This window comes from Montipora capricornis, chromosome 4 (assembly GCF_036669925.1).
Source record: "Montipora capricornis isolate CH-2021 chromosome 4, ASM3666992v2, whole genome shotgun sequence".
Lineage (NCBI taxonomy): Eukaryota > Metazoa > Cnidaria > Anthozoa > Scleractinia > Acroporidae > Montipora > Montipora capricornis.
This window is the reverse complement of record NC_090886.1, coordinates 6,252,810-6,273,733: the sequence shown is the minus strand read 5'-3', so window position 1 is coordinate 6,273,733 and position 20,924 is coordinate 6,252,810. Positions and strand designations below refer to the sequence as shown.

The 20,924-nt window shown below is 40.5% G+C and overlaps 2 protein-coding genes across 5 annotated transcripts in view; one reads left to right on the top strand and one right to left on the bottom strand.

Moving 5' to 3' along the window:
- Nucleotides 1-20,924, top strand: part of LOC138045397 (mitochondrial enolase superfamily member 1-like) — a 36,312-nt gene that overhangs the window by 15,168 nt on the left and 220 nt on the right. For 3 of the 4 annotated variants that reach the window (XM_068891889.1, XM_068891892.1, XM_068891891.1), the window contains one exon: nt 1,718-4,264. The exons of the other annotated variant lie outside the window; for it this stretch is intronic. In XM_068891889.1, the coding sequence (XP_068747990.1) occupies nt 1,718-1,843 (126 nt within the window). In that variant the 3' untranslated portion in view covers nt 1,844-4,264. Of the gene's footprint in view, nt 1-1,717; nt 4,265-20,924 lie in introns of those variants that run through there. 4 annotated transcript variants of the gene reach the window in all.
- Nucleotides 6,492-8,826, bottom strand: LOC138044430 (uncharacterized). The gene is made up of 3 exons (XM_068890943.1): nt 8,583-8,826; nt 7,975-8,293; nt 6,492-6,868 (listed from the first exon to the last, which is right to left on the bottom strand). The coding sequence occupies exons 1-3, from the start codon at nt 8,740-8,742 to the stop codon at nt 6,610-6,612; spliced, it is 738 nt and encodes a 245-aa protein (XP_068747044.1). The 5' UTR covers nt 8,743-8,826; the 3' UTR covers nt 6,492-6,609.

Genomic DNA, 20,924 nt, shown 5'->3' with positions numbered 1-20,924 from the left:
CGGGCAACATATTGAAGGGCTCCCAATCAGAAATGCGTTTTGTTGTGAAGATCAATCTCTGCACCTTTTGGAAATATTTCCGCATAGTTTGATATTTTATCGTCAAATTTTGTTTTCAGTGCCTGGTCAAAGTTGGTAACATAAGCAGTTATTCAATCCATGAGTGGGCTGAGCAAGGGGCGTGGGTCTATAAAAATGAGGAAAGGTGACGTTTTGACGCCGTTTTCATCATTTTGAAGACAAGTTTTTGTGGCCTATTCCTTCGACGACGTCATAAACTACTTTGCATGATAGTTTTGAAAGAACTTTGGTAATGTAAATTAGTTCTTGACGTCATCGAAGGAATAGACCCAGGCCTCTCACTAGCTCGGCCATGGGACAAATGAATGCCAGCTTTGTTACTCTCTCTTACCTCATTATGCCTATTAAAAATAAACTATAGATAAGCAAAGGTAAAATATACGTTAGACATTTCACTTTTGCAAAGAAAATTCTTTGAGGTTAGGTGCACTTGAAAAGAAGAAGTCTCGACGTGCAAAGTGTCGACGGTTTTGGATATGATCTGCTTGTCCATTTTTATTCATCTAGCCCGCGTTACTCAAAGAATGTTTGGGCTGATCAGCAGTAAATACTATGACACCATGCTCCTCCAGTGGAGAAAAGTCTGCTAATTCAAGAAATAGACCAAACCGGGTAACCCAATGTTGTAGCCAATTCAAACCCTTTGGGAATAAAACGTTTTTGGTCTATTCCTTCGATGACGTCAAGAACTAATTTACATTTACATTGCCAAAGTTTAAGAAATTTTATTCTTTCTCTCTAGGTATTTCCATACATTTAAATATGAATGCGACATTATAATGCTAATGCAATAGAAAAAAAGAGTCTTAACCGCGGGAGATTTGAATTGGGTACAACATTGAGGCCCCCTCTACACTTATCCGTATTCGTTTGAAAACGCAACCTTTTTCCTCCGTTTTCCGTCCACAGGTAGCGTTTTCGCATCGTTTTCGCCCGTCCACACGTATACCATAAATCGATTTCAAAAAAGATAACCTGACTGCGCATGCTCGACGCCTGAGTATTCGCTTTTTTACGATCACTATTTGGACTAGAAAGTTGTCCCACCAAGCGCTAGTATGGCCAGGTCTAAGCCAAATCGTCGAGGTCTAGGCTGACAACCACCAAGTCGTTTCAACCTTCTGCCTCTTGACACTGGAAGTGAAAGTAACTTAATAACGTTCTGCCGCCTTCTGGAATAGTCAGCTTGAAGATCGAAATAGCAAAGCTAAGTTTGCTTGAAAACAGGCAATTATGTTTGAAATAAGCCCAAGTATTAGAGACAAGAAAGTGAAGCGCCTGTCCGCCATCTTGAATAAGTTTATAATATTGCGTGGAGTAGATTGGAACTGATATTGTGACGTCAGCGTTTTCTCTCGTCCGTCCACACTACACGCGAAAACAGCGTTTTCAAAAAGTGCCACTCTGGAGAGCGTTTTTAAAAGTTCCGTTTTCAAATGAAAACGAATATGTATAGACGGGGCCTGAGTTAGCCGATTTGCTCTGTTATGGTTTTGCTTTGAGACAATGCGACTCGGCAATGGTTAAATATCCAGGATAATATGCAAAATGAGGGATTGTGTTTTCTTGCTGGTGTTGAAGAAAAAAGTGTTAAAGTGGATTTGCAGGGCGGCTGACACTTCTTCGTTTTTCTCAGAGCCCAGGGTACAGCGCAGAAATGAAGAAGAAATCTCTAGATGCATATGAATACCCAAACGGATCAGAATGGAAGAAGCTTGTTAAGAATGGTCTCTTCGAAGACAAGATTGAAATGTCAGGATAATAATTCACTGAGTTAAAGAAAGATCAATCGAGATTAACATAAGCAATTTTAGGACAGGAGTCCAGGCAGTTTTAAATTTGGTTGTGCCATTTTTAGTTGACTTTTTGGTAGTGACTTTCGATGATCAGCTCTGTAGTTTTCCACTGGTTTCCGAACATGAAAAAACAAAATCAACGATGTCAAAGTGGTTGAGTGATGTTTCGATGACTTCATGCCATCATCAAGCCAATTAAATTACAAAGTCGATGAGATATATGTACGTGAAAGAGGTGTGAAAATATAAAAAAAAAATTGTGTAGTGTTTGGTACTGATGCAATCTGATGTACAGCATCTCATAGATCAAACAGGACATCGTTACTAATCATGACAATGATAATAAATTAATAATGAAAATAATAGCAATGATAATGGTGACAATGATAATAAATTAATAATGATAATGATGACGTAGAGTCATTGAAATGTCCAGCGTTCAACAACCTGACATTGTTGATTTTCATTCTTTACTACACCTTGTGTTTTAGACGATGCATACAATGCAAGGATTGTGGTAGTTATGTTTGCCGCTAAGACTAAACTAGGTAGCATAGAAGAGTGTTCAAACATGATATTTCGGATGCCATGTGTTCATAGCCCAGTCTTACCTCCAAAGTTGAACTCTATCCTTATGAGAACGTTTTCTTGAAATGTGGCCTTCAATCATATCAGTGAAAACAACCAATATATGTTTACTTCTGTCGTCAAGTCAAAGTTTCTATAACTAACTGATATGCTTTATGTTTCTACGTTTTTATATAGCATGGAGCGTTACTTCTTAACAACAACATGAAATTTTAGGTAAAGCATAAACATTTAATTTACTCAATTCATGAAAGTATGAGAAATACGTTCCTAGCAGAGGCCTCTTTTTTCTTACATTTGCCGGACTAACGGGCAGTAGTGAAAGAAATCTCTTTTCCTTGGGTCAAAACGCGCTCGGATCCAACCACGGTGCGCCATCTTAGGCTGCTCTGTTGTGAAAACGCGTGCCCCGAGTGTTCGCTGATCATGACTTGGGACCGCTGTGTACCGCGCATTTAATTACAGTTTTTTTCCGCTGTGCCACGGTTTTGGACAGACCCACAGGGTGTAGTCGCTAAGAAACTGCGGCGCATGCTCAGGACATTCAGTTTTGACGCGGGACAGAAGCTTGTTTTCGTCCCGTCAGCGCAGCAAATGAGAAAAAAGAGGTCTCTGCTAGCAGGGAAGCGGAAATGCTGAGGTGACCAACTTGTGGCCTTTTTTACTTGGACGGCGAGTATATTGAGCCATTCAAAAGAGTCAAAAGATTGGATGTTTAGAGCAAATGGGAAATTGCCATCGTGGAAACGATGCACACATCAAAGTCAGTGGCAATGCGCATCGTTTCAAATCCGTCAAACCAGTGGGGAAAAGTGCGGTACAACTTTCTTATGAGCAACGTGGAAGTGTCCGGCTAAAGATATTGTGTTACCGCGGTGTGCAACAATACCAATTACTGTGGATATACTCCGCAGTCTAATGAGTTTGGAGTCATCTATGAACCTAATGATCGGCAGTTCGAATGTTACTTTTGGTACCTCAACCTTTGCCAAGTCTTTTGCTATGAAAAAGTAAAAGTCAACGTAAAATATATCGAAATAAATTGACACAATCAAAGAAAGAAATTACTGTTGGTAGATCTTACTCACGCGTAGAAAAGGAAAACGTCCTTCGAGCAAAGTGTTGATTGTTTTTCCATGGTAAACAAACAATGCCAGAACTTATGCACAGTCTTCGGAACGCTTAGCCGTCCTGCCTGAAGCACAAGACTGACTTAGCGCTATAAATTTCCCGCGAAATCTGTGACGTCATGTGATAGTACTCTATTGGCCGTGTTTTCACAAGTGGTTTTTCAGGTCGCTTAGCGATTGACAGCCGAAAATTCCTTGAAAACAGTTCCTTACCCAACTCGCTTAAAGTTAAGCGAGTCGGCAAATTTCAATAGAATTCTCATTAAATTTAAGCCACCAAACCAGGTAGCTTAAGCGAGTTGGCAATTACTTTCGGCCAATTAGGAATCGGTTGCGGTTGTTCAAATCGGAAATACAACAGGCGTGCTATTTTTGTTTTTGTTTTTTTAATTATTGTATTGGTAGGTGCTTTCTCCTCATTTAATCTTACCCGTGAAAACATGTGTTATTTTTAGGTCGCTTAACGAAGTCTGCAAACCTACCACTTTCAGAAATGTTAAGCGAGACAACGGCTGTCGTGAAAACCCGGCCATTCTAAATTGACTAAGTAGTGGTCCCTGAGGGATACTTTCTGAAATTATTTTTATATCATTCTTTTGCTAAATGAGGATATGTTTGATGCTGTAACTTTGCTGTACAGAAATTAAACTTTCTTTTTGTCGTTCCAGAGTTTGGCCCCTATTTTAAGTCGATGAAGAAAAAATTACCGTCTTACCGTCCTCGCTTCCCGTCTCTTCACAGTATCTGCATCCTGACACTGATTTGTGAAAAGTGACCTAACAATACAAACACAAAGAGAGAGACCGGGGAGAACAAAATGGGTCGAGCAGACGGTATTGGTGAGGGTGGGGAGGGGGGGGGGGGCGCTGGACAACTAAACAGGACGACAACTTTATAGGTGATAGAGACAATTTAAGTGGACTATCTCGGTACTACACTAACGAATGTGTAATATAAGTTTAAGCTTCCTTAGCGGAAAAAAAATAAGTCCCACACGGGGAATTTTTTGTGGCAAGATTATTTTCCCGGGTGGATTGACAAAAAATATTTGCCAAAAATTAAATGATAGGACAGAAATCACTGGACGGCAGAGGTACAGAGAAGGTAAGATGGCGGCACTGTCACAGACCGTGGCATCTTGGTCGAGACGAGCGGGAACTGGGTTCCAAATACCAGAGTTTCGAAGCAAGCAACCGTGGACAATTTTCCTGTCGGTGTACGTTGGATCAGTGGCTTGATCTGATCGGCGTTATTTCAATTTGAGAAACTAAATATTTTAAGCAAAAGCCGATACAACGTAGATTTGATTTTAGTGATGTACTATATTTCGGCTGGCCAAACCAGCCTTCTTCAGGTACAATGAGAGTTTACATTGAATTGCTTCTATGTACATATATATATATATATAGTAAATGGATGTTGACGTAATACTGGAAAAAATGTGATAAAACATGGCAGTTACAAAGATTTTGAATTCAAATACTAAGAGTCACGGAAAAATAACGGAAATCACTCAAAATAATAAACTGAAATCTAATACGTTTCTTCGCGGATATTAAGACCGTTGGGATCAATTGTCCTGCCTTTTAAAATTAAAAAAGCTTCCCTGGCCTTACGGATCGAGTCTCTGTTAGAAAATATTTTTTCGATAGGGATTAACTGCATGTCCTTGGAGATGTTGTGGGGAGAGGAGAGGAAATGTTCTGCGACTGTAGTAGGTTTGGATTTGGTGTTAGCGTTATCTAAAGTGCGGCGGTGTACATTAAAACGGTCTTTTAAACGTCGTTTAGTTTCTCCTATGTACTGTAGATGGCATCTGTTGCATTGAATCATGTAGATAAGGTTTTTAGTTTCGCAAGTTATGTGGAAATTAATGGAGCGCGTTTCGCCAGTAGAGCAGAATTTGTAGTTGGTTAGTCCATGGAAAATGTAAGGACAGGTAGCGCAGTTTTTGCCACAGCGAAAAGAACCGGAAGGAAGTGTGGAATTAGAATGAGTTACATTGGGGGACAGTTTAGCTGTAACCAGCAGGTCTCGAAGGTTAGGGGAGCGCCTGAAAGCCACAACAGGTAGATGGAGGAAAGCATTTTTGCAGCGGTCAGAAGAAAGAAGTAGATTGTAGTGTTTTTTTATTATGTTGAAGATGGAAGGAAGTGATGGATTATAGGTCGCTATGAAAGGTATGCGTTTGGGTTTGTCTGTCTGTTTAGGTTGTAGGGTATGTGTGCGGGGAATGTCTGCAGCCCGTTGTATTTGTTTGGTAACAGACGCCATGTACAGTACATAGGAGAAACTAAACGACGTTTAAAAGACCGTTTTAATGAACACCGCCGCACTTTAGATAACGCTAACACCAAATCCAAACCTAACCAAACCTTGTCTAACAGAGACTCGATCCGTAAGGCCAGGGAAGCTTTTTTAATTTTAAAAGGCAGGACAATTGATCCCAACGGTCTTAATATCCGCGAAGAAACGTATTAGATTTCAGTTTATTATTTTGAGTGATTTCCGTTATTTTTCCGTGACTCTTAGTATTTGAATTCAAAATCTTTGTAACTGCCATGTTTTATCACATTTTTTCCAGTATTACGTCAACATCCATTTACTATATATATATATATATGTACATAGAAGCAATTCAATGTAAACTCTCATTGTACCTGAAGAAGGCTGGTTTGGCCAGCCGAAATATAGTACATCACTAAAATCAAATCTACGTTGTATCGGCTTTTGCTTAAAATATTTAGTTCCAAATACGCCTATTTGCAATGAAAATTTAAGTCTTGAAATCTCACTTTCTCTTCATGTTTTTTGTCTCGTTTAGCACCCCACCCTCAACCTTTATGCAAGGGTTCGTTTTTCCCGTAGTTCTGCACTCAGCAAAAACTCTTGACTCTTCTTTTAAAGCTCATTATGGTTTAATTGAGGAACGTTAACTTCACAGCTTATAAAAATGTTATGAGTAAAGTCCTCTTGGAACTTTCTGCCATGTCATATTTACATGTGGAACCGTTTCACAGTTTCTTGAAGATCTTGAAACCTGAGACAGTGTTTGTAGTTGCACAGGAAGACTTGCTGGTAGAGCTGCAGCCCACGGCGTAAAAGTTAGAACTAGACCTTTTCAGCCACGAAGAACTACCTCCGAAGGGGTATTTGAAACCCACGATATCCCCATATTGCACAGGAGTACCATCTACTGCATTCCCGGAGAAGATCTCAAAGACGGCGTAATAGTAGGCCAACCAATTGTTTCCTTTGAAGGAAGAGGTTGTCCTGAAAACAAAAAACACAGCAAACAAAGATTTCACCCGCTCAACACAGGGGCACCCAACGATAATCTCCTGTGAAATATGTGTTCGGGAGAGCCAATTAAACTGTCCTAAGAATTTCGGTTTTACGTTGCAAACAGCTATAGATTTCTTTACTACAACATTCACCTAAAAGATTCGCCAACCAGGGAAAAGTGATCCCTTACGTATTCGAAAGGGATATTTTTGCAATTTTTGGCACTTAAAAAGGTCACCTACTAGGTGACCTTTTTAAGTAACAAATATTGCAAAAATATCCCCTTTAGCAGTTTTGGATGAGCAAATCGTTGCCTGAAAGGTAACGTTCAGCTAGCAATTTTTGAAATAAAGATTTCATTCACTAAAATTTTCGGGCATTTCAATTTTCAGCTAAGATATCCGAACAGAACAAATTCTTCTATGTGATAAAAACATCTCTCCGGACAATCTTCATAAATTACAAGGAGGCTACGAAAGTCTCTCAAAGGCTTTTGGCTTAACTTGCTTGTTGGATGCCCTTGACAACATTGGACAGTTGAAAGTCATTAAAACTTATCGGGCTGACTAAAGTAGCAGCATTTAATTTCTCCTCTATCTCCAAATCGTACTTTTTAGCAAAATCGTCAAACAAAGACTCAGACGTCATAGTTTATGGATATTAGTCCTTTTTTCCATCCTTATCAAAATATTGCCACCATGTGGGAAAGATGTTACTGGTTGCGAAAAATCATCGGATTTAAGTGTAAAACCTTGTTCAAAGTAGAACGGGAAGCAACAAGCTTATTAAAAGGGTGGAAAAGGCTTGTTCAACAACTTGATCTTAGAAGCCAAGGTTTCTGCCGATAAGGAAGATTCACTTTTGCCCGAACACTAAAATCGAGAGCCAGAAAACAAGAACCCGCAAAATCGCCAAATTCTCGTCTAGGTTTTCAAGATATCCAACAAGACGTCAAAAAGGGTCTCTAAAATTCCAAATGGAATGGTCATGCAACATAAAGCTTGTTGTGTTTGTTGTCTTATTTCTCAAGCTTGGGTCCCCCCGCTGCACTTGCGATCAGTAACTCCTAGCCAAGGTATTAATTTTAGTCTTACGATACAAAGCGACATTTCCAGCTGGTAGAGGTAGAGCATCTAAGCCGGTACTCGCCAGAGCCATAGCCTCTGGAGATTATTGACACTGCATCACCGCTGTTGATTGGCTGACCGTCCATTTTATTCTTTGCTTGGATCTTGAAAATCATATGGCTTGAACAGGAGGACCAATAAGACGATGTCATGACCGTACCAGGGCAAGTAGTAAAGACGCAGTTGGAGGTGGAACAGTAGAGCCATTTACTGTTATAGGAGCTATACGGGTAAGCCGATCGCAAAGCAATGGTATCACCGCTATTGATTAACGGGAATCGGTGTCCTTTAAAATGATTTATGAAAAAACAGACAAACAAACAAACGGTCAACAAAACCAAAGTAATTATTTCAGCTAATCGGTATTCATGCATAATATCAAATTAACCAATCCGAAATTGACACAACTACCCTGTACAAAATGATTGGTGGAGGAAAGGGCGCGAGATTCCTTTGGCCAATCATAAAGCGAAAAAGAAAAAAGCCTGGAAAAACGATATCTTAAATTTTTTCTCCTGTTGTACTACTCGATGTATGAAAAGTAGAAACCAAAACGAAAATTATGAAGGTTTTACCGTTAGATAAACCGCTCCAAATTTCCTCTTCTGGTTCCAAAAAGCGAATTTGAGCGTTACCATTGAGGGTTAGTTCGTTGCTAGACAGGCTGACTGAAGCAGCATCCACATTCGCCGTCAATAAGAACGACACAAGGACGGTCAATGCGACAAACTTCATTTCCGTTGGAGAGAATGCTGGTGATATCTTGTTTTAGCTTTGTACCCTATGAAGGCCACTTGCCAACTGATCAAGAAGACTCAAGTTTGTTTGTTGAGTTCACTGAAACCGAAGCCACCCAGATCCGGTGAAAACCAATCAGAGTGCAGGGCTGAAATAATACAAAGCTATATCGACACAGTGCTTCCAGTGTTTCCGGAGTTGACACGTGTTAATTAAAAAAAAGCCTGTCGAAAATGGTCCGTTACATGTATTTATTAAAACCGGTGAACTTGAAACCGTTGAATGCAGTTGAGAAGAGCTTGAAAGGAATCATGTCAAATTTTCTGTTGTAGATTACATTAAACAAGTTGCGATTTCATTGTTTTGTACCGGACATTTGAATCGCTGGATATGAAAATGTTGGAATGGTTTTAGTTCTGCCCTCAGCTTCCCAGGCAGACGTTCTTAGGTCTTCGTCACGCGTTCCTCCCCCACGAACGACGTTATTGGGGGAGGAACGCGTGACGAAGCCCTCAGATCGTCTGCGTTGGAGGCTAGTCTGCTCTCTGATTGGTTTTCATTATCTAGGTGTCCCCGGTTCAGTGAACGCACTGTAACACACTTGTGCAGTCTAGCTTGTTTTTAGCTTTCGCGCGTGTTTTGGGGTTGTTTTGATGGATCATCGAGTAGTGTCCGTCAAGCAATTGAGGAAGTAACTGTAATAGGAACACTATATTGAGGGCCTTCCTTTCCGTTTAGTGATTAAGTTTAATTCCCTTAAGTTTCCTTTCACCCTCTACGTCATCAGTGTTAATTTGAGTTTTACACTTCTTGTGGACTTTGTCTTAGCTTAGTTTTTAGTTATCCCGCGATTGTGTAGTGTGGAGCGTGTCAGCACCTATAATAATTGAGCTGAAACTTACCTTTGACTGTTGCAGCGCAAGCGGGAACGGATGTGTAAGTGAAACCTCTATGTTAGTCCTTTAAAGAAAGGCTTGAGAGTGTAGTATTTTGACTTAGTAAATCGCGGTTTCTCTTTCAACCTACCAATTAAGTTTCTTTTTACCCTCTACGTCATCAGTTTTAGCACTTTTGAGTTTTACACTTCTTGTGGACTTTGTCTTAGCTTAGTTTTTAGTTATCCCGCGAGTGTGTAGTGTGAAGCGTGTCAGCGCCTATAATAATTTAGCTGAAACTTACCTTTCGACTGTTGCAGTGCAAGCGGGAACGGATGTGTAAGTGAAACCTTTGTGTTAGTGCTTAAAAAAAGGCTTGAGAGTGTAGAATTTTGACTTAGTAAATTGCGTTTTCTTTTGGTTCATTTGCGGGTGTCACAAAAACTCAGACCACAATCAACTAGACCCTCCGTGAGGGTACACTGGGTTGCCTGTGGTACGTGCAGCCCCGGAGGGGGAGGGGGGGGGGAGGGGGGACTCCCATATGGAACACACGGGGATGCTAGTCGGAAATTTTAAATTTAACCCCTGAAGGAGACCATCTGGGCGTGGCTCAAGCTTTTTGTGACTCCTAAAGGAGACCAATCTGGGCGTGACTTAAGCAAATTTTGACCTTGGCGGCTTAAAATATTGGCGCTTTGCCCGAAACACCCTAAGCGAGACCAAAATCCAAAATTTACACCCCTAAGCGAGACGACGAGCATCCTCCCCGGGCGTGCAGCGTTCCAGGCAAATTGTGACTGGCCCACGGGCCGATTACGGGCTTGCAAAAACAAAGCAAAAGGTAATTAAAAAACCATATAATAAACTACTTACTAACCGAGCTAGCTCGAGCCGTACTGGGGAATATTGGCCCTGGGTCGTTTTTGCACGGACCTCGCTGCGCTCGGTCCGTACTGCCACGACCTCGGGCCAATATTTCCCTGGCAGTACAGCCCTCGCGCTCGGTTAGTAAGAAGTTATTAAGGGGTCACCCAGAAGTCATACCAGCGGAGGCCCTTTGGCTCACAGGTCCTCACACGTTCGTACGACGAAACAGATCCTTTTCTGAGGTTAAAAACCTGGCTACTGGCCTAACTCTTCTTCCTACTTTCCCAACCGCGAGAAAACCGCGGTAAATCAGCCATCGCCAAAAAATGTTTTTTTTTTCTCAAAAAATATTTACGTTAGGGGGAAAAAATACATCATTTTAAAGCTAAGAAAATAAGCTTTCCAACAGCATATAACTTATTTACAGAAAACTGAAACATTTTATAAAAGCGAAAGTTGAACGAAAAAATTTAAGAAAAATAACAGTAAAATATGTTTTCTAGGCAAAATTTGGTCATTTTAGCGTTGATTACGAATTTTTGGATGCAAAACTAATATTTTTTGCAATTTATCTGCCTTCTTGGACATAAATTCGACCGAAAACTGATAAGGCACGAATATTTTTAGATTTTTAGGAATAATAGATAACGTGGTTCAATGCGTAATGTGATAATGCGATAAAAGTGTCAAATTTGCGACCCATTGCTAACGGCAACGGAAGCGATCGCATTACGAATAATTAACCTCTGTTGCCAAAAACCACTCAAATAACCGGTCAGTGTAAAACGCAGACTGCAGACTGCAGACCAGGGATAAAATGCAGACTGAGGGTAAAATGCAGACTGCAGACTGTGGGTTAATAAAATAATAATGAAAAAAGAGTTATAAGAGTGTTAGTAGCCGTTTGTACTTTCACACTGAAACCCCAACACAGCTCCCATCGCTTTGATTGCCCCACCGCATGTTTTATCGAACTCTGTAAGAATTGAAGCTGTTTGAATCCTTGTTGTTGTTTGAAAAAGGACAGTTTCGTTAAGTGAGTTGCTTTTAGGCAAAGAAGTCGATCATGACTAAAACACCACACGAGTACATACGGGTAACATACGAGTAACATACGAGTAACATACGGAACATACGGATACATACGAATACATACGACTAACATACTACTAACATACGAGTAACATACGAGTAACATACGAGTAACATACGGATACATACGACTAACATACGGATACATACGAATACATACGAGTAATACGAATGTTTTTCTCATAAAGGAAGCTCTAATTATAGGCCTTGCAGGCATTTTTCACGTCAGCAAACACGTACCCGGCTCAGTTTGAGGGGGGAGGGAGGGGATGTTGATCAACCCCCCAAGGCTTTCGTTAAATTTAGTCACAGTAAAATAAATTCACATGAAGTGCAAAACCCTTAGCTTGCGCTACAAGATGACAATATATTTTGGATGTCGCTTATGTCGTGTGACGTCATCAGATTCGCCATCTTGATTTCACTATTTCAGCTTAAGTTGCCTATGATAAATCAGTGCAAAAAATCAGTGCAAAATCAAGCCAGAAAGCTTAAATGGGGTAAAAGATTATGACAGACCTGCTCTGACTTCCTTACGTGTCTTAAATGTAAACTGGCCTGACAGTCATAATCATCTACGAGAGCAACATCCAAAATATACTGTCATCTTGTTGCGCAAGCTAAAGGCGGCGAAATACGAGATACAAAAACCCTAAACTTGGCGCGCAACATTATTTCGTTGCAAGTTTGGGTCGATTTCTCCCGTTTTTCACCTTGCATGATCAACTTGTCGCGCAACAAAAGCATTTGTTGCGGGTTGAAGAAAGTTATTGCGAAAAGTAGAGCGCAGATCTACTCTGAGCAACAAATTTTGGCTTTGTTGCTCGTTTTTCATCAAGCTCACAACTTGTCGCGCAACAAATGTGCTCTTGTACTAGCAAATCAACCACTCAGCGCCCTGCATTTCTTCAACCCGCAACAAATGTTTTTCTTGCGGGTCAAGTTGATCACGCAAAGTGAAAAACGCGAAACATCGACCAGAACTTGCAACGAAACAATGTTGCGCCACAAGTTGAGGGTTTTGTATCTCGTCTTTCGCCGCCTTAAGGGTTTTGCACTCCATGTGAATTTATTTTACTGTGACTAAATTTAACGAAAGCCTTGGAGGGTCTATCAACACCACCCCCCCCCCCCCCCTTCCTCAAACTGAGCCGGGTACGTGTTTGCTGACGTGAAAAATGCTTGCAAGGCTTATAATTAGAGCTTCCTTTATGAGAAAAACATTCGTATTACTCGTATGTATTCGTATGTATCCGTATGTTAGTCGTATGTATCCGTATGTTACTCGTATGTTACTCGTATGTCAGTCGTATGTATTCGTATGTATCCGTATGTTCCGTATGTTACTCGTATGTTACTCGTATGTTACCCGTATGTACTCGTGTGGTGTTTTAGTCATGATCAAAGAAGTCACCACCCCGTAATTCATATGCCCAAGATACCGGGTTTTTGTAAGTTTCTTTTTCTGTCAAGTGTGATAAAGTTTGACAATGAAATGAACGAAGTCAAAACAAAGATCACAATCGCCCAACTCTTGTTTATGCAAAGTCAAAATTTACTCTCCAAGACGTGTACGACGTTATTTATCACCAGGTAATTCCATCATTTTGGAAATAGCAGCTACTTTATTATTCATCTGCGTCACAAGTTTTCACTGATTTTGGGGCTCATTTTGTTGAAACTCAAGCACGCTTCCAACAGGCCTGTGAACCCTTCCTGCTTACAGAGCAATACTAAAAAACTTCTCCCATATCACATTTCAACCTTAAGCTCGAAAATTCAATACACAACATGATATTATAATTCACAAAGGCAGAAAATACCACAGAATCCTTTTCCAGCGAAAATTTTATTGAAACAAACAACATATTTGCTCTTAGAGGCGAAAACCTCTTCCTATTTGATTGCGTGCGTGAAGACAAGAAACTCAATTGTGTCAAATTACCATGTACTTCAGGTAAATACTGCTCACTTTGATTTCGTCTCGACGGGCGATAGATTGTTGTCGAAGTCCAGTACTCGTCGCTTTTGAGATTCATGCTTAGTTTATCCAACTGACTTTCCATTATTGAGCTCCATAAGGGTATATTTTGTTTAAGGATCCACTAAAACGCCATTCGCGTTGCATGACTTTCGACGCCATTGCAGGCTAAGTTAATGATTCTACTGTGTCCACAAGAGAAATCTACGCAGTTCCACTACCCTCTCGATCCTAAGAAAATACGCGCAGAAGGCTCTATACACAAAGACACTACTTACCAGGGGAGTGACAGGCAAGACTTTTACCGACACGGAAAAAAAAAAAAAAAAAAAAAAAAAAAAGAAAGAAAACAAACAAACTAAACGTAGACCTCGACTGGGTTTGCCCATAGGCAACCCAGTAAAAACTCACATCTCGGATCCCCGAAAACGTCAGACCAGAAAAAACTCAGATCCCCGGGTGTTTCAAAAACTCAGACCCTGTTATTCTGCTTAATTTTCGCGATTTCATGGCATTATGTAGTCACTGATGGCTACAATTGTAGCCTCGGTCTTTTCATATGTCGACAACTGAGGAAATAGAGAAATTTAAGACGCTTTTGTACGCGAAATGGAATGAAATATATACGAAATACCGCAGACGTGTGTTGCGTGATAGTTGTCACGGTACAGTGACCGGATTTGTACAATTTGCCCATGACAACGTCATGCGACAGTGACCGGATATTCCTAAAACGAAAAATTGAGCGGCAATAGCCTTGAATACTGTCACATTCCCCGGTACGGCCCTCGCGCTCGGTCAACTTTGTTTCCAGGGTCTCTCTTCTCTGCCTCAACGAGGGAGGCAGAGAAAAGAGACCCTGGAAACGAGGTTGGTGCTCGGTCAGTGAGAGGTTATTATTGCTCTCAAACGTCAACAACGATTCCAGCATGTGAGCAAGGGCACAAGGCTGCGCGCGCAATTTGATAGGGGTATAACGTAAAGGATCCTGGGGTTGAGAACAAACGGTTGTCTCCCATGCAGCCATTCGTGACGACTGGCAACATTGCGTACTCTGTACACCGGAAGAAAGTGCAGCCTTAACAAACTTTTGACCTTTTCATATCATCACCATTTTATCATAATTAATCTCTTTTCATTTAAAGGAGATCGTTGCGTGACGAGAGCTTGTTTGCTAACCGGAAACTAAAAGAAAACTTTCCATTATTCTTCTGTCCAGTTAACTGCATTATTCGAAGATGAGCTAAAAAAACTTTACGCCAGTGGACACATTTCTGTCCGGAAGGTGGACAAAGTCTTAGCCAGGAAAAAAATCTGAACTTTTTCAGTCAGCCAGGAACAATGTTTTTCATATTTCAGTGAGCCATACGCGGTTAGAGTCAGACCCAGCCAGCGGCATTTTTGTGGAGCGGTTTCGTTGGGTAGTCCTGAATGAGCTCTCTCTTAATTAAACAATCATTTGAGACCTGCAGTTTCAATACCTTACTTTTCTGATCCACTTGATGATTGCTTAACTTGTTCATGTGTTGGATACCGTAGGGTAACCAAAAAGAAAATGAGGCCCAGGTAATTTTAGTGACAGGATTGTGGTGTATTTAACAGAAAAATGCTGAAATTTCAAAGAAACTAAAACCATTCGAGTCATCTTTACGCAGTTCCTACAAGCCACAGGATTACAGTTTTGTCACACTGATAGCTGGAGAATAGGTGGGTTGAGTGAGGTGTTGTCTGTCCTCTCGATGACTGCTAAGTTTGGTGGTACTACAGGTGTTTTCTGCTTTTTATAAAACCTGTTTCGACGAAAGTCTTAAAATGACATTATTTGATTATTTGATTCTCAACCAGATTTTGTATATGTCTCCCACAAATTTTTGCACAAATGTTCGTGATGTAGAACTAGGAGTAATCATTAGTTATTATGAAGTGCTTTCGTTGGGAGAACTTTGGATGTTGGAATCACTAGACAAGCCGAGATGCCATGAAGACGATCCATTCATGGAAAGAACGTCTATTTTTATGGAAAGAACGTCTATTGAAAGTATTCATATGTGAGGCTAAAAATGGAAAGTTTGAGTAAAGAGATGATGACGTCACAAAAAAATGGAATTTTCTGAAATTCTCTTAGAGATTACCAAAAAATGTCTCTTGCCAAAAATCAGCGTGTTTGGGCGAATTGACTCCATACAAACAATCACGAGGTACGTGGTCGTCATTTGCGCATATGACGTATCAAAACCGAGATGCGCATGCACGTATGATGCTACTCATGATGCCTTAAACTCTTTTTCTACAGGGGGGCCACAAACCCGATACGCTGGCGTATCGGGTTTTGTAAGATTCGTAGCGGCGCAGCGCCCTTTTCATCGATCGCGCTGAAATTTGGCGTGTTTACTGGGGAGATATAGCCCCAGCTTTCCTGAAAATCTCGGCTTTCTAGCTTTCATTACGCCTACATGACGTCCATTCTAATTCAAGCAATTTGAGCCGATGCGATGACCAAATTTTCAATCGATCGCGGAGCTCTCGCGAAGCGGTTTTTCAAAGTTTTTCAGCCAAAAAATTACATTACAGGCTTCGGAATAGATAAAGAAAAGGATTTGTGGTTCATTGGATGGGATTTCAAGCGAGATCGCTGAAAAGGTAAGATTAAGTATTTAGCGAAGCAATTGCGTGTCTGCGAGCACATGTCCTTTGATCCCACAGAATTGTGTTTTTCCTCAAAATATTCGCTTGTTTTCGCTTTCGCTCGCACATATTTACCTTTATTACATGTCCAGTGAATAGTTTTATCCTCTGGGATGAATTTTCCGTCGAAATATCGGTTATTTGGGTGGTTTTTGGCAAACAGATGTTCATCATTCGTAATGCGATCGCTTCCGTTGCCGTTAGCAACGGGTCGCAAATTTGACTTGTCATCACCTTATCACATTACGCATTGATCGCTAATCCGATTATCTCAAAAAAATCCAAAAATTCGGTCAAATTTATGTCCAAGAAAGCTGATAAAATGAAGAACATCTTTGTCGGTCATCAAAAAATTCGTAATTGACCTTGAAATGGCCATATTTATGTGGAAAACTAATTTTAGACCATTTTAATGTTATTTTTGTTAAATTTTTTTTTTAAACTTTGGTTTTTATAAAATATTGTAGTTCTATGTATAGAAATTATATGTTTTTGGAAAGCTTATTTTCATAGCTCTAAAATGATGTATTTTTTCCTCCTAACGGAAAATACTTTTTGAGAAAAAAAACATTTTTTTGTGATGACTGACTTTGCCTGGAAATTCCTGGAAATTCCAAAATCGAAAAAGAGTTAAATAGTCCTAAATTAACCTAATTACCTGTTTTATTTATTTTATTTTTTCAGCTTCATTGACAGCGTCAAAACAAATAGGTTAGAAGAGGAAACGAAAATAAGGAACGAAATGGTCGAATGGGTTCTCTGCAAAGCTCATGCGAGGCACAACCTCCTAAAGATCTTTTTAAAAAATTAAACATGTTTGATACATTTAAAGATGGGTAAAAGGTCGTTCCGCCCCAGAGTCGATCTGCCACACCGTTACCCCCTCCCCCACCCCCCTCATATTGGTCTAAGCACTCATTTTAATGATTACGTCTAAGCACTCATTTCTATGATTACGTCGAAGCACTGATTTTAGTGATAAAAACTTACAGTTAGGGTTGGTTAGCTATTACACAAGGATCGTCAGATTACTGTGGGGCGGGTCGATCGCAATTCTGCTCACCCGGTAGTTAAGTGTAGCTTCTTGATAGTTGGTAGAGCATTTCACCGACGTCGTCGAGGTCATGGGTTGGAATCCTGTTGAATTTTGCACGAGTCTATTAAGAGACAATTTGCTTAAATTGTCCAGTTAGAGCGGTTTTCAAATGAGTGTCGTAAAACCAAAACCAAAGTAATTACTTTGGCCAATCAAAAAGGACGAGACAATCCAGTAAACCAATCAAAACTCGAATTAATTACACCTAGCCGACACAAGGCGCGGGAAAATGTGCACGCGCGAGCCATGATTGGTTTTGGTTTCACTACTGATTGGTTGGAAAATTGGCGCGAGAACTTTGAACCAATCACTGAGTGAAGTAATTATAAACCAAAGCAATTCGCTAATTACTTTCTACACTCAATTGAAAACCGCTCTAAGAGCGAGGATCACTTCTCCATTTCGTCTGTAACTCGCACTTCGAATAGATACTGGCATTTATTTCAAAGCTGCGACATTCTATGTCTTGAAAAGTAAGGGTCGATTATTAAAACATAGTTTAGACAATGTTTAACAAAACCGCGTTCTAAGCCATTTTCAATATTGCCAACAATCATATCTAAATATTGTCTGCTGCTGATGGTAACAAGAAGGTTTGCATTCCAGACTAGACGGCAATTTATCTACTTAAAATATACCGCTTATAAACAGATTTGCAGGTCCACTGATTGTCCTAAGCCGCGGCCTAAGTTAGACTTTGTTTAAATAACTGGCCCTAAGACTTTTAAGAGCATGGAAATTTAGTCATTTTGTTTGAGTGCCAAAGCTCTTTTTGTATCTTCAAAAGGAAGACTTTTAGGGGCTTGAAAATGTAGTCGTTATTTTTGAGGTCTTGGATATATTAGAAACGCACGTCATTGGATGCACGCCGATTTTGATAAGGCGTCGCAAAGTGTCCCCTTGTTCTTCTCCCCAATTTTAACATCACTCCTGCTTTGGAATACTAAGCGAGCGCTGGGGCCGTTCTGGGGAATATTAATAGGGAGCTTAAGCACGCGCGTTTTTGAGACGCGGACGGCAACCGGAAGTGAGCTGTTTTCCCTTTTAATTTGTCTTTACACAACCAAATTTATATTGCTAAGTATCTTTTCTGCATCAGAGATGATTAGCGTTAAACGCTGGGACACACCACTGTCCTGGCACACGAAATGTTCTCTTCCGGTTGCCGTTCGCGTCTCAAAAACGCGCGTGCTTAAGCTCCCTAATATTCCCCAGAACGGTTCGAACAAAAACGACCGAGGGCCAATATTCCCTAGTACTGTCCCGAGCAAGTGAGGTTAGTAAGTTGTTTATTACATGGCATCTTTTCTTTGAGCGATTGGACACTTCTCCGCTTGGTGAATGTTCGTAATCTTCGTCTTCCATCAGCAAACTTCCAACGGTACCTTTTAAATGTTAAATTTGATTCCGCTTGTTAAAATTTTACTGTTGTGATGAAAAAACTACATTCCGCTTTTTAAAATCTTCTTGTGTTTTGCCCAACAGAATTTCCCGGAGAGAGAAAAAATACAGAATCGGGCCGTTTCCATGGTAATGATTTAAGACGAAAGAACAGAGAGATTCTTGCACTTAACTAGACAATTTAAGCAATTGTCTGTTTATAGACACCCGAAAAATTCAGGCGGCTTCACCGGGATTCGAATCCACGACCTCTGCCATGCTACTGCAATGCTCCACCACACAGTTAAGAGCAGGTCAATTTGTTGGGATTATGTGTTCCTCAGTGTTAAGTGCGAGGGAACAATACAATTTATTCTTGTCACATGTCTACCCAGTAACAATACAGACCAAAGATAACCTTAATCGGTATTAAATGAAACTAGTAATAATCAGAGATTATTGAGCTAGTTGTATAAAGTAAAAGAAACAAGACGCTCCATAAAGCGTACATTGGGTTGCCTGTGGTGCGTGTTACACAAAAACAGAAGGCACTGCAGCGTTCCAGTTATTTTACAATTGGGGGGGGGGGGGGAGGGGGGGGAAGGGGTGTAATTAAGACCATTTGAGGGTCACCCCCAGCAGAGGCCTTTCACGCTCACACCTTTACTTATTTTGTAATGTCCTGAGGTCTTTTAGTTTTTTAAGCTTTGGTAATAAATTCAGTTTAAAGATAACAAAACACGCTCTTGAGTAAAATTCACTCGTTTCTTCTTTAAATAAATGCTATTAGTCTGCAAAAAACTAACTGCAAATCGGTCTAACGGACGTTTTCCAGCATGCCATGCATGTCTTGCAGTTGCACTATGCAAACGTTTATTGCACACACTAAGAAAAGACTAAAGATTTTAACGTTTTTTCCGCTTCATGATTCCTCTTCTTCTTGGTCTAAGCTGATGCCAGGTCAAAACACTGTTCGGCTTTACGTAATTCAAATTCAAATTCAAATTCAAATTCTCATTGAAAGATTAACAACAATCGATCGTAAAAACAATAGATTTGAATTGGGTACAACACTGAGGCCCCGTCTACACGTATCCGTATTCGTTTGAAAACGCAACCTTTTTCCTCCGTTTTCCGTCCACAGGTAGCGTTTTCGCATCGTTTTCGCCCGTCCACACGTATACCATAAATCGATTTGAAAACGATAACCTGACTGCGCATGCTCGACGCATGAGTATTCGCTTTTACGATAACCATTTGGAGTAGAAAGTTGTCCCACCAAGCGCTAGTATGGCCAGGTCTAAGCCAAATCGTCGAGGTCTAGGCCGGCAACCACCAAGTCGTTGCAACCTTCTGCCTCTTAAACACTAGTAGTGAAAGTAACCTAATAACGTTCTGCCGCCTACTGGAATGTCAGCTTGAAGAATAGCAAAGCTAAGTTTGCTTGAAAACAGGCAATTATGTTTGAAATAAGCCCAAGTATTTGAGACAAGTAAGTGAAGCGCCTGTCCACCAACTTGAATAAGTTTATAATATTGCGGGGAGTAGATTGGAACTGATAGCGTGACGTCAGCGTTTTCGAAATGTTCCGCTTTCGTCCGTCCACAAGAACACACAAAAACAGCGTTTTCAAAAAGTGTCACTCTGGAGAGCGTTTTTGAAAAGTTCCGTTTTCATCGGATACGCGTAAAGAAAAAGTTTCGTTTTCAAATGAAAACGGATAGGTGTGGACGGGGCCTGAGCAGGAGCGCATGAGTAGGAGCTTGCCTCTCCCATACAAGCCCTATGAGTCAACCTTTGCTTGTATCTTTCTTTTTTTTAGAACGCCACGAGTTATTCGGCTCTGCACACACTGTTTAGAATGGCCAATCAGAATAAAGTTATTGTGGAACAAAGACAAAAATAGCAAAAACAATGTCTGCAAATTGTGCAAATTGATGTAAATTGTTGTAAATATGAGTCTCCTGCTGAATGATTAGTTCTAAAAATAGAAAGATACTGGCAAAGGTTGACTCAAGGTTATAATGCATTGGGAGGCTCCTAGTCATGGGCTCCTGGCCTGAGTTAGCCGATTTGCTCTGTTCTGGATTTGCTCTGAGACAATGCGACTCGGCAATGGTTTAAATATCCAGGATAATAGGCAAAATGAGGGGTTGTGTTTTCTTGCTGGTGTTGAAGAAAATGTTTTCAGCAAGAGTGG

Bases quoted from the DNA above. Each gene is read 5' to 3' on its own strand.
- LOC138044430 (XM_068890943.1), bottom strand. From the start codon at position 8,742: ATGAAGTTTGTCGCATTGACCGTCCTTGTGTCGTTCTTATTGACGGCG. The intron at 8,294-8,582 runs GTAAAACCTTCA...ATCATTTTAAAG, and splicing joins TTGGAGCGGTTTATCTAACG to GACACCGATTCCCGTTAATC. The intron at 6,869-7,974 runs GTAAGACTAAAA...TTTTGTTTTCAG, and splicing joins TGGAAATGTCGCTTTGTATC to GACAACCTCTTCCTTCAAAG.